Below are 12,336 nucleotides of genomic sequence, written 5' to 3' on the forward strand. Positions count from 1 at the left end.
CCTTATATATGTAATCAAAGTAGTTGAATTAGAATACTGCTGTAGATCATATTATACCCTTTAAAATAGAGTGTGTGATCTGTATGTAGTTTAGTTCTCATTATACTTTTGAGTTAACAGAACATATTCACATATTAGTTCATTAGATAAATGTGCATCACTCTGTATCCTTGATCTGCTGGGAATGTGTTACACTGTTTTCTTGACATGCTTAATTGTTGAATCATGAAGAGAAGGTTGTAAGCAGGAGACTCTGTGTCTAAAGACAGGGGAGATAGACAGACCACATTCCACACCCCCACCTTACAGAAAGCAGAGAAACAACTGCCGAGGTCATAACTTAGGCGCTGTAACAGAGAAAAAATGTGATGTTTTGGCTTTTACGACTAGCTGGGGGCCACTAGAGACTATAAAAAGCTGAGCAACCCGTCACCATTTTGAGACATGTGCCTGACCCTCTGGTAGCATCTCTCCCGTCCGGACGTTGTAATGCTCTAACTGTTGAATTGTATGGAAATAAATGATTGTTGATTGAGCATTGATACACCGAGTATTGTCCTTCCTTCAGCCCAAAGATTCAAAGAACTGCGTGTTTTCAACACACTGCAGGACCGGCAGCAGGTCTGTGTCTTGTTCCTGCCGTGCCCTCCACTCCGCTGCATCCACCACCAGAAGAACCCTGCAGGCGAGCTGTGCTGCTCCGTCTATTGTCGTGAGTTCCCGCTCTATTTCCTCTCGCTTCTCACAGTAACGGCAGCCAGCTGCAGCACATGGGCGGCGAGAGAGGGCATCTGCGTTAGAATGGTGCGTCCCTGCTCTGTGCTCCACGGTGAAATTGAAGGCTTGGAGCTCCTCCAGCCAGCGAGCCACCTGTCCCTCTGGCTCCCTGAAAGACATCAGCCACTGAAGGGCAGCATGATCAGTTCGGACAACAAATGCTGTGCCGCACAGGTAGTATTTAAAGTGTCTCACCCCCGCCACCACAGCCAACAGCTCTCGTCGTGTGACACAGTAGCGCCGCTCACTCCTGTTCAGGACCCGGCTGAAGTACGCCACCACCTTCTCCCCTTCCGGTCCAACCTGCGACAACACCGCTCCCAGCCCCACATTACTTGCGTCAGTGTCCAGGACAAAAGGCAGGGCGGGGTCAGGGGGGGCAAGGACTGGGGACTCTGTCAGCGATCTGCGGAGGGTGTCGAACGCCTGCTGACAGTCCTGGGTCCAGATGAAGTCACGGTCCTTCTGCAGCAGGTGGAAGAGTGGTGCGGCTATGGAGGAAAAGCCCTTCACAAACCTCCTGTAATAAGACGCCAGTCCTAGGAAGCTTTTGAGCTGTTTCTGGTCTGCTGGTGTGGGCCACTCGGTAATGGTGTGAATTTTTTCCTCCAAAGTGCTGATGCCCTCACGACCCAGCTTGTGGCCCAGAAACTCCACCTCCCTCCTCATGAAGTGGCACTTGTCGGGATGCAGCTTCAGGCCTGCAGCCGCCACCCTCTCCAACACTTGTCTCAGGGCATCCAGGGCAGCATCAAAGGAGCTCCCGTGCAGTAGAAGATCATCCAGGTAAACCAGACACCGTTGCCGTGGGACGCCAGCCAGCACACTGTCCATGAGCCTCTCGAGGGTCGCAGGAGCGTTGCAAAGGCCAAAACTCAGGACTTTGAACTGCCATAGTCCCCTGTTAGTGCAGAAGGCTGTCTTCGGTCTGGATTCCGGGGACAGTGGCACCTGCCAGTAGCCACTCCGCAGGTCCAGGGTGGAAAACCAGGAGGACCCGGCTACTAAGTCGAGGGACTCATCAATCCTGGGAAGGGGGTAAGAGTCTTTCTTCGTCACTTTGTTGAGTGGTCTGTAGTCCACACAGAAACGCATCCTAGGACTTTTTTTCTTAGGCACCATCACCACCGCGGAGGCCCACGGGCTATCAGATGGTTCTATGATGCCCGCCTTCATCATTTCACACAGCTCCCTGTCTGCAGCCTCCTGATGAGCCAGGGGCAGGCGGCGGGGGCGCACTTTAATAGGCTGGGCATCCCCGGTCTCAATGACGTGCTCTACCAAGTGTGTCAAGCCAACATCACTTTCTTTCAGGGCAAAAATGTCACTAAACTCTTTTAGTACCTGCCATAGACTCTCTTGCTGCTGTGGAGTCAGCCCCTCACAGTTCTTTGACCAGATACTCCTCACTGCTGAGAGCCTCTCCTCCTCCTCCTCCTCCTCCGCTCGCTGTTCTGCTGGCGGGTCTGCAGGGGTCTCTGCGGTGGAGGTGGACGCCGCGGCAGATGCTGTGCAGACCGGGGGAGGAATAAGCGGCACCTTCTTCCCATCAGGGAGTACGAGGAGGCCTTTGCCTAAGTCCAGTACACCACCAATGGCTCGTAAAAAATCCAGCCCAAGGATGCAGGCGTCCTGCACGTCAGCCACCCAGGCAGCATAAGACACACCGAGGTCCCCCACCTTGAACTGGAACACTCCCTTCCCTCTCATTGGGGCCAGATCACCGGTCACAGTCTTAAGTTGCACGTTAGTCGGTTGTACAGCAGCTCCGGTTGGGACAATATCGGGTCGGACCAGCGTTGCATTGGATCCCGTGTCCAGCAGGGCCGTACAGGACACCCCCGCAATCATCACTGGAACATGGCAAAAGCCGCCAACCTGGGTCCAGCCCACAGTGATGGCCGCACCGGGTGGAGGTGGCGGTGGTGTGGGGATGTCGTTCTCCCAGGCCCGTGTACTCCCGCCTACACGGGCCCGTGGGCGTTTCCCTGAACCGCTGCAAGCTTGGGGCACTGCCTGATGAGGTGTCCGACTTGTCCACATCCCCAGCAGCTCTGAGGTCGGCGGTGTGGGCCAGCCCGAGGGGAAGGCGACTGCAGCGAAGCTGTCTGCACCAAACTGCACAGGCCCGCTGGCGTCTCCATCTGTTCCACAGGTGCTGACACAGCCCTCACCACGTGTGCGTCGTCAGCGCCCCCAGAGGATCCTGCAAGCATCTCCCTCTCCAACGCTAGCTCCAGGGCTGCACTGAGTGTGGCCGGCCGAGCAAGCTGAGTTTGCATGCGGAGCTCTTTAGGGCTCAGGGCCTGCAGGAACTGGTCCCGAGCTAACTCCGCCTGCACTGATGGTGGCATGCTGTCATACGCCCTCCGGCAAAGGCACTCGACTTCATGGGCGAAAATGCGGAGGGGCTCACCTGGCAATCTGCGTCTGTTGTGGAACTCCGACCTCAGCAGCACTGGTTGGTTATACTGCCCGAAGCGCCTCTGAAGTGCTCCGACCAGAGCATTATAATCTCCCCTCTGCTCCTCGGTCAGCAGCAGCAGGCATGCAGCTGCATCCTCACACAGACACAAAGCCAGTTGGAGAGCTTTATGTTCCTCAGACCAGCCAGCTGCAACAGCTAACAGCTCGAACTGTGCGATAAACACTTCCCATGGCGTCTTGCCGCTGAACTTAGGCGTTTTTATATTCGCTGCAGCTTGCTGGGCGCCGCCATGTTTGTTTACATCACGTGACGGCGCGCCAAGCGAGGTCGACTCCTTCCCGCCGGAATCGCGGCCGCTGTGCGAACAGTTCCCGAGCCTAGTCAAACCTGGAGAAAATCCAGCCTCGGCAGACAGCCGCAGCGCCGTTTCCCTCACTCCATGGGCGGGCGAGCGCGGACGAACCTCCCTCTCCTCCGTCTCCTTCTTAATCCTGCCCGGCCACATCCTCGTCTCGTAACGGCAAGCGTCGCCGGCAACAGGGTCTCGGGCGTTCTGGGGTTCTTTTTTCTTTCTTCACTTCTGACACCAATGTAACGTTCACAAGAACCAGACGGTTGGGGTCTCAGTTTGTCCGTTTATTCGGCACATAAGCCAGCGGGTTGTTAACTCAGGGGGAAGCGCTCTCGAACTACACCTCTCTTCAGCCTGGCACACACACAGAACAACCAGGTCCCCCCACCCCTTCCTGTACACCACCCTCACTACTTCCTGCAGCCCAACCAAACATGAATCTTAAAGGAACAACAACAGTGTGCAGAGAAAACCAACATGTCACTGTCCAGTAACACTTAACCATCGTTACAATACGTACGATGGTCTTTCGTTCGACACGGTGCATTCATGGTCCCTGTACCCATCCGTCGGTAAACTGTACCTGGGCTTGTTGCAGTGACCTGAAGTTACTAAACTTCATGAGTGTATGCACTCACTCCAAGAACCGTATGATTATAAATATGCATATAAATATGCTAAGATGAGATAGCTGACTTCATCTAACTAGCAAATGTTGTCCAGGCTACGTTGGTGATACAGTTTTTTTTTAATGTGTATGATATTTTTGTCATGCGATTTTAAAGCCAGTCCTACAACCGCATCCAAGAATAACATGCAGCTTATCTCAGAACTGTCGGTGAAAATTATTCTTGGAGCTAGGTTTAATTGAGCTGCATTTTAAAGAGGTGCAATTTCACAATTTGTGTATATTTTCTAAGTTCACTATTTTGTCATGTGTTGAGAAAAACACAGATTTTAAAATTACATGGTCTAATATTTACATTTAGCATATAACGGCAACATTATTTTTTCGTTTGTTTTTTTTAAAGACTCGAAAGGACTTGAAATTCAAAGTTTCAGACTTGTGACTTGACTCGGACTTTTACACCAGTGACTTGAGACTCGACTCTGACTTGCCTGACATTACTTGAGACTTGACTTGAGACTTGAGGATAAAGACTTGAGACTTACTTGAGACTTGCAAAACAATGACTTGGTCCCACCTCTGCTGTATATGTATAAGATGTATGAGAAGCATAGAAGAAGAAGTTAATCTGTGTTGTTTATTTTGGTTTAGGTCCATAATGGAGTCCACTGTGAGCAGTGAGATCATTCTCTTCATTTACATCATTTCATTCCTGATTGGCTTCCCCTGCAATCTCTTGGCTCTCTATGCGTTTAGTGTCAAGATCCACTCCAAGCCACTTCCAACAGACATCCTGCTACTCAATCTGACTGTCTCTGACCTGCTGTTTTTGATCATTCTGCCTCTCAAGATGCACGAGGCAGCATCTGGTATGAAATGGAATTTATCTCATTTCATGTGCTCCATCACTACCTTCACCTTTTTCTCCACAATCTACACCAGCTCCTTGCTGCTGATGGCAGTCAGCGTGGTCCGCTACATAGGAGCAGCATTTCCTATCACTTATCATAAACTGCACAAACCCGTGTATGCAGTTGCTATTAGTGCTGTTATTTGGCTGATCTCGACAGCACACTGCAGTATCGCTTTCATCATCCAGCATCACCCATCTCTGTCTAGCAATAACTCCAGTGTGTGCTATGAACACATCACAAAAAAGCAGCTGGAGATCCTCCTCCCAGTACGTCTGGAGTTTTTCTTTGTACTCTGCCTCATACCTCTTCTTATTTGTGTTTACTGCTACTTGCGCTGCATCTCGATTCTGTACAGCCGGTCCAGAATATCCCAGATGCAGAAACAGAAGGCCATTGGCATGGCCTCAGGGACTCTTGCTGTGTTCCTCATTTGTGTTCTGCCATACAATTTATCTCATTTAGTGGGTTACATCCAGGGACAAAGCCCAGAGTGGAGGTACTACACCTTTCTGCTTAGCTGTTTCAACACTTTCATTGATCCCATTATCTTCTACTTTTCCTCCTCCAACTTCTACTTCTTTAGAGAAAAGATTATTTTTAGGAAGTGTAGGTGCACTGATTCAAGGCTGCAAGCGTAGACCAACAACTCTAGCTAAGATTGAAAATGTAAAAATTACATCATATTTGATATCACATGTACATTTTCATTTTATTATATTAATTTACTATGAATTACAGAAATTATATCAGAATTTGAGCCTTATATTTAACAATTCATACATACAGACCTGTATCTGAAATCTTTTAAAATATTCAAGCTTAAATTTGGATATCTTACTATTGCTTATGATCCTAAGCTGTTTAATGGGATTGTGTTATCCTTGACCATTTTCTTAAAAATAAAAAAATAAAAAAAATACACATTTGGTACATATGCAGTTTTCCAAATTTTATTGTTTTCCACCACGGTGCCAATCTTTAAATGTAAACTAATGTCTTCCGCAGCCCTGACACACTTTTTCCTCTTTCCATTAACGTGGGCCAGCCACTCTTCTGCACTCATGCATTCTGTAGGCACACATGTAGAATATACCTGCAAAACATCAACAAAAGTCATCTTTAAAGAGACATAGAGACAATTTCTATAATATAACATGCCAAACAGACTTTGATTTCTGATAGTAAGACATATATTTCGTGTATGGAGTAGAAGATTTAGAAAATGTATACATGGCCTGTATTTGGCCTGTATTTGTATAGTGCTTTACTAGTCCCTAAGGACCCCAAAGTGCTTTACACATCCAGTCATCCACCCATTCACACACATATTCACACACTGGTGATGGCAAGCTACATTGTAGCCACAGCCACCCTGGGGCGCACTGACAGAGGCGAGGCTATGATGGATAGTTTGACAAGTAAAGACTGTACTAACTCAGAAATCCAGCAGCTCTAACATATATAAGTATGGATAACATTTTCAGAAAATGAAAGTGTTCATAAAACTCAAATGTATTTGTGTTATTATAATTAATAAATTAATAAATGAGACCTGCTGTAATTTTGGTTTATTCAATGCTTTTCTGCATTTCCAAAAACTGTTAAATATCACTGTATTGATACTAAGATTCATCTAGATAAACAAACCTGCAAAGAAGGTCATTAGCAGGGCCACCCAGCCTAGTATGTAGGACCAAGAGAAGCGCCAGTCACCAAAGCGCTTGCCCAGGAAGTTCACAGTCACCCCAGTGTAAATGGCCATTGCAAGCAGAACAAAGAGAGCTGGTATAGTGGACACACAGTTAGACATAATATGATACTAATATGATAAAAAATAATGATACTATCAGTTTCCAAATAATCACTTTAATAAATGTTAAAATGTTAATTGTTTTCTGCATCAATAACTTACTTGAAACAAAGAACATGATTCCAGCGGCAAATGATCGGTTGAACCGCTCAAAGGCAGAAAAGTGGGCAAAGGAGAGGATTCCTGCGATGATGCCAGCAAAGCATGACATGGCCGACAGGATCATAAAAGCACGAGTGGCATTCCAGTATGCTGAGGAGGAGTAAAACAAGAAAATACTATGAAGATGTATGCTAGAAGAACTACAACATACTAGCACTACCCAGGAAATTACAGATGTATTTATTATATATTTTAGATGTTTAAAAAAAGATAAATTTGAGTTCAGAATAAGATTCTCTCCAAATATAACTCATAAACTTGTAACTTTCTCTATTGTAATGCATAATATAAATAAAAAAAAAACAAAAGACAACTTTAATCAACTTGAACTTGCATTGGAATATATTAATAATTTAATATATTTACTAAAAATATTTGAGATCTATTTTGGTGTACTGACTCTTTGATTCCTTGTGCGGTGTATGGTTGTAATTGCAATTAATACAATTTATTCCAATTTCATTTATGACATCAGCAGCAGCTGTTAGGGTAGCCAAACATTAGTATGATGTGATGCTGAAACCAAGGGGCATCATGGGTTATTGCCACCAATACAGGGATCCAAAGTTATTCTTTTTGTTCTCAGAGTGACATAGATTAGTTGGATGAGGCGGAAAGTTCAAGTAGTGGATATAATGATCATTTTAAACTATTATATATTTGAAAAACTGATTTTTCATTGTCTGCAGTTGTCATGTCCAAAACTGCCCACTCTCATTGGTTATCAGACTGTCACCAGATAACCAATGAGAATGGGCCTCAGCAGTCCTTTGTATTATAAACATCGATGGGCCAATTTTAGCATGCAAATAAGTTTATTAAGAATAAAAGGTAAACCATTATATGTGCTAAGCATCAGCAGTGTAACTGTGATCATACTGGCATGCTAACATTAGAGCAAATACCACAGAGGTTGGCTATAAACTTGGTCTTGGACTTTCATTCTAATAGTATAAACGTAATGTCTAATGAAAGTCAAAAAATTCCTGTTGATGCGCCTTAAAAGTAAGAAAAGTTGGCTTCTGACCAGATAAACAACTGTCTCCGGGGAGGATCACTGTTCCTTACAAAGTTTTAAATGTAATGAATTTGGGTAGAGGACAATTCCCTACTTACCAATGCTGTCAGTTTGCATGTAGCACTTTCCAGACATGCAGTATCTCCACAAGCCCTGATGGGCAAAGCTGCCAGACAGACGGTACTGCATCCAGTAGTCTGTGGCTGTGGAGACCACCAACAGGATGTTCCCCACAATGGCACAAAAAAGGCCCCCTCCCATGAAGCTGTACATCATGAGTGATCCTATGACTGTGGTTAAGGCTTTATGCACTGTCAAAAGAAAAAAGAAGATAGGAATCAGTGGTGCAAGAGTAAAGCTGCAGGAAAGAAAATAGTAATTTTCTTTACAGCTTGGTGCTATAATGTTAATGTTTATTAAGTAGGGAATGGTTTTAAGAGACAGTAACACCCTGAAGAAGTAGATGGAAAGAGTAAAAACAAAAACTGCCCACATCTAGTTGCCACCACATGTCTGTCACTATGGCGTTGCATTCATTCAAACTTCATTTATATTAAATCAGAAAGGCTAAATGCATTCTTCTAAAACCACTTCACTTCCAGGAATTAGTGAATATATACCATTGCACTCCCTGAATCCTACCGTGACACATAGTCAGTTTGTGAGTCAATCCAAAACAAAGCTTGCATTATTAATAAAGATATTTTTATCATGTTTTATAAAACATGAAGTTTTATGTGGGTCTTATAGTTAATTGATCTAAATTTATTCATATAATGTGTTTTATCGACGCAGTTATCTCTCACAACAAAGCAAAGGACAGCTGCAGACCTGGATAAGCAAATCATGCCACCTGCAATGCAATCAGCTCATAGCAACACGTACTCTCTCGCTCACTCTTTGAATGTGTTTTATGTGCTTACAACTGCAGCAAATAAACTGCCACAAAAAAACAAATAAGGAAATAGACTGGCAATATAATCAGCAAATAACTTCCAATGATGTGAAAGGCAGTGACAGCTGACACAAATAAAATGTAAGGTCATTTTAGGGTAAGGGTATAGTTGCATAAGTAATCAGCACCCATGGATCAGACCAAACCCATCATCATACTCATCCTTTACTTTAATTTCAGCAAAACATTTGTGGAGTTTCACGACTATATCTTGTGTTAACAAACTCTGTCCACATACAGACAGATATAAACACTCAAAACAGCCTTTGTGGAAATTCCATTTTGCTATTATGGCACACAGACATACACATTGAAAACAGTATCAGCTACAATACCAACTATACACTTGCACTATCAGCCTTGGTAAATATTGAACAACTTTAAAAACATATCAAGCATCTGTTTCAAGACATGTGGGTTCAGTTTTTCTCTGAGCTGTAAGAGCAAAATTCAGACGGCATACATCTGCAACACTGGTGTGTAACATCTGAATGTCATATTCCTGTCAGGATATATAAAACAAACAGACAAATCTATCATCTCAAATCTCAATCTTTATGGGATGAAATCTTTAGAATCATTAGAAATGCTTGATGTATTATTTAAAACTATCTATGAATATACTGAAAATAAAGACCCTGAAACATGAAATATACATACATTATTACGAAATAGTCACAGTGCATGAAAACTGGTTAGCAGCCAGTGTTATCCATTCTAGTTTATAAATTCTACTGCAATTTAACAAATCACCATCACCATCATCTCACCTGAATTCCTCAGGATAAATCAACCCTCTTAAGTATCAGGCTTTCCTTAGGGAAAGAGTGAGAGAGAGTGCAAGCCAGGAGTGAGTGAATGTCAAAGAGGATGGCCTAGGCTGAATTCCAAAAGGTTAACCCCCCACTTTTCTGTTGATGGAGGCAAAATCCTTTAAAACAATCAGCACAGTACAAATGGATATGAGTTGGTGTGCAAAAAGCCATGTGACACGTTCCTGCTGAACTACATGGGAGCATTGGGGGGGGGGGGGGGGGGGGGGGGGTGTCAGGGGATGCTATTGGGGTAAGGGGGAGGGTCTGTGATGCGAGGCCGCTGCAGCACAGTCCTTGTCTGTTGTTCTGTTTGGTGTTCTGGAACTGTGGATGTGCAAAGGCTTGCAGTACTGCTGCGGTCAATGGAACGTGCTGAAGTGCACACTTTCTTTCAGTGTAACTGGGGCGTGGTCATGGGGACACGTTGATGCTTAAAACAGATACGTAAACTTACACCGTTCATGTAGAGTGTGCTCTGCATGTTCACAGTGAATATGTGATGATGTTGACAAGGCAGTTGCCTAACAGTTATAACAGTTAAAGGTTGCCGTTTATTGCATAGTTAAAGAAATATCAGCTAAACCTACCCTACTGGATTTATTCTACTAACACTAGCACACGTAATCTCAACGGCCTTGTCGTTTACACCGTCACTGTTCTATTGCAATCCATTACAACAATTATGATAAATTGTCAGGGGCTGATGTGATGTGGTTGGTGTTTGTTGGATAGAAATGGTTTAAATTGAACTGTGTTACACTGAGGAGTTTGTTTGACAGCATCATTTCATAATCTTTTCTGGAAAAATTACAGTGTATAAACAATCTAATATTTGCCAAATATTAGGCAACAGTAACCAGTCACAGATGATATATGATACATCTATATCTCTAAAACTCGTTTCCTGAAATTTGTTCTTGCCCTATGACAGTAAGGGGAGACCACCCACTCATTGTTACCCTGAATGAATTTATCATTAGTAGGAAAAAGATTTCAGCATCTTACTTGCACACTGCACAACACAACACACCCCTCAGTGAAACCTTGTCTCCTAGTTCCTCATTTCTGCAATCATTTTAATGAATGTTACGCCATGGCTGTACTTGGCTGTACTTGGCTAGTTGTAGTCTAGTCTGTAAGCTGTCTATCTGTATCCTCACATATAACTGTAGAGTTTTTTCTTATTTACTAAGCAGAAATTAATAGTATTTCACGATGCCACTTTTTTCAGTTTGTATTTCTAAGTACGTGCTGGTTTGCAGATAATGCTGCTGGCCACACGTCATATAACCTCATTTACTCCTGAACATGTCAACAGACAGAGATAAAGAGATAATAGGATTAATAAATGCAAAAATCCCCAAAAGGGGGAATAACATAATGTGTTGTGACCTTTACTGATCTCTTGTCACAGTGTGTTTTTATGTTTTTATTCACTGTTTATGCATTTAACACATTTTTACTATGAATGCACTGAGGGTCAAGAAGCCAAATAACCCACAAATTCTCTGTAATTTTCACAAGAAGAACTCTGATGATGCAATTGTAGTTCTTCTTCATTTTGATCATGAATGCTGTCAGTCAAACAGATTAGAAATAAGTTTTAAGTCAGACCCACAGCTGCTGTGGTGTCATGTTTGCTTAAAGACGGTGTTGACAGGTTTGTTCATTTAACCACCATATAAATCTTTCACAAGATCAACTGCACATTTGCAAAACATATGATCAATATGATTGAAAGAAATAGACTGTTGTTAGTTAGGACTGAAGTGATATTAAACTGACTAAATTATAACTATTTTGTTTAGTATTTAAGACTGAGATAAGCAATAAGCACTAAATAAACATCTTTAGGGAGTAATCGCACGCTGTACTAATGGTCCTCACTCTGTGAAAATTAGAAGCTTTTGCCAAGTTTTTCCCCAAAAGTCAATATTGCACCATGTGGCTGAAAACTGTGAGAAATCATGAGAAAGAAGAAGAAAGAAGATAAAATGAAACACCAGACCAGAAAATACAAAAACAGAGGATTGTCAAGTTAAAGCAAAACAACGTTGACCAAACACTAATGAAGCAATTTCAACACAAGTGTGACTGTCGTAATTTTTTGCCACTTATGTTCTCTACTTGGGAAAGCTAAAACCTCAAGAGCACTTCCTCAAAGTGTATAATCGTGTTGAATACTAGCAGCTTAATTTGAAAATCTGCATTATAAGATTTTCAAATGACCAGATTAGTGTGCATCGTTCATTATTTTCATGGATGATGCACATAAAGATTTTAAAATTTTTTTTTCATTTTTCACTATTGTTATAGGGTTAATTAAATCCTTTTACTAAAATATTTAATATAGCAATGAATAAGAGTGGCAATGAGTTTGTGATCTTATTGCAGATTGGCTTACTTTGACTGTAGTAAACTACAAACTTTTAGGGGACAGAGGAAGCCAAATATTATAAATACAGACTTGTCAAACC

The 12,336-nt window shown here is 43.2% G+C and overlaps 2 protein-coding genes across 2 annotated transcripts; one reads left to right on the plus strand and one right to left on the minus strand.

Moving 5' to 3' along the window:
* Positions 1–4,078: 4,078 nt before the first annotated feature.
* Positions 4,079–5,851, plus strand: LOC147318897 (free fatty acid receptor 2-like). The gene has a single exon (XM_086311072.1). The coding sequence runs from the start codon at positions 4,748–4,750 to the stop codon at positions 5,735–5,737; it is 990 nt and encodes a 329-aa protein (XP_086167198.1). The 5' UTR covers positions 4,079–4,747; the 3' UTR covers positions 5,738–5,851.
* A 182-nt stretch (positions 5,852–6,033) lies between these two features.
* On the minus strand, positions 6,034–9,948 carry lim2.5 (lens intrinsic membrane protein 2.5). Its single transcript, XM_086311074.1, has 5 exons — positions 9,815–9,948; positions 8,188–8,400; positions 7,012–7,161; positions 6,747–6,881; positions 6,034–6,192 (listed from the first exon to the last, which is right to left on the minus strand). The coding sequence occupies exons 2-5, from the start codon at positions 8,363–8,365 to the stop codon at positions 6,131–6,133; spliced, it is 525 nt and encodes a 174-aa protein (XP_086167200.1). The 5' UTR covers positions 8,366–8,400; positions 9,815–9,948; the 3' UTR covers positions 6,034–6,130.
* Between the last annotated feature and the right edge of the window lie 2,388 nt (positions 9,949–12,336).

The sequence above is a fragment of the Aulonocara sp. 'chitande type north' Nkhata Bay genome, linkage group LG11, assembly GCF_057382095.1.
Source record: "Aulonocara sp. 'chitande type north' Nkhata Bay isolate Kocher_YH1m ecotype deep benthic linkage group LG11, A_spYH_male_GT1.1, whole genome shotgun sequence".
NCBI classification, from domain to species: domain Eukaryota; kingdom Metazoa; phylum Chordata; class Actinopteri; order Cichliformes; family Cichlidae; genus Aulonocara; species Aulonocara sp. 'chitande type north' Nkhata Bay.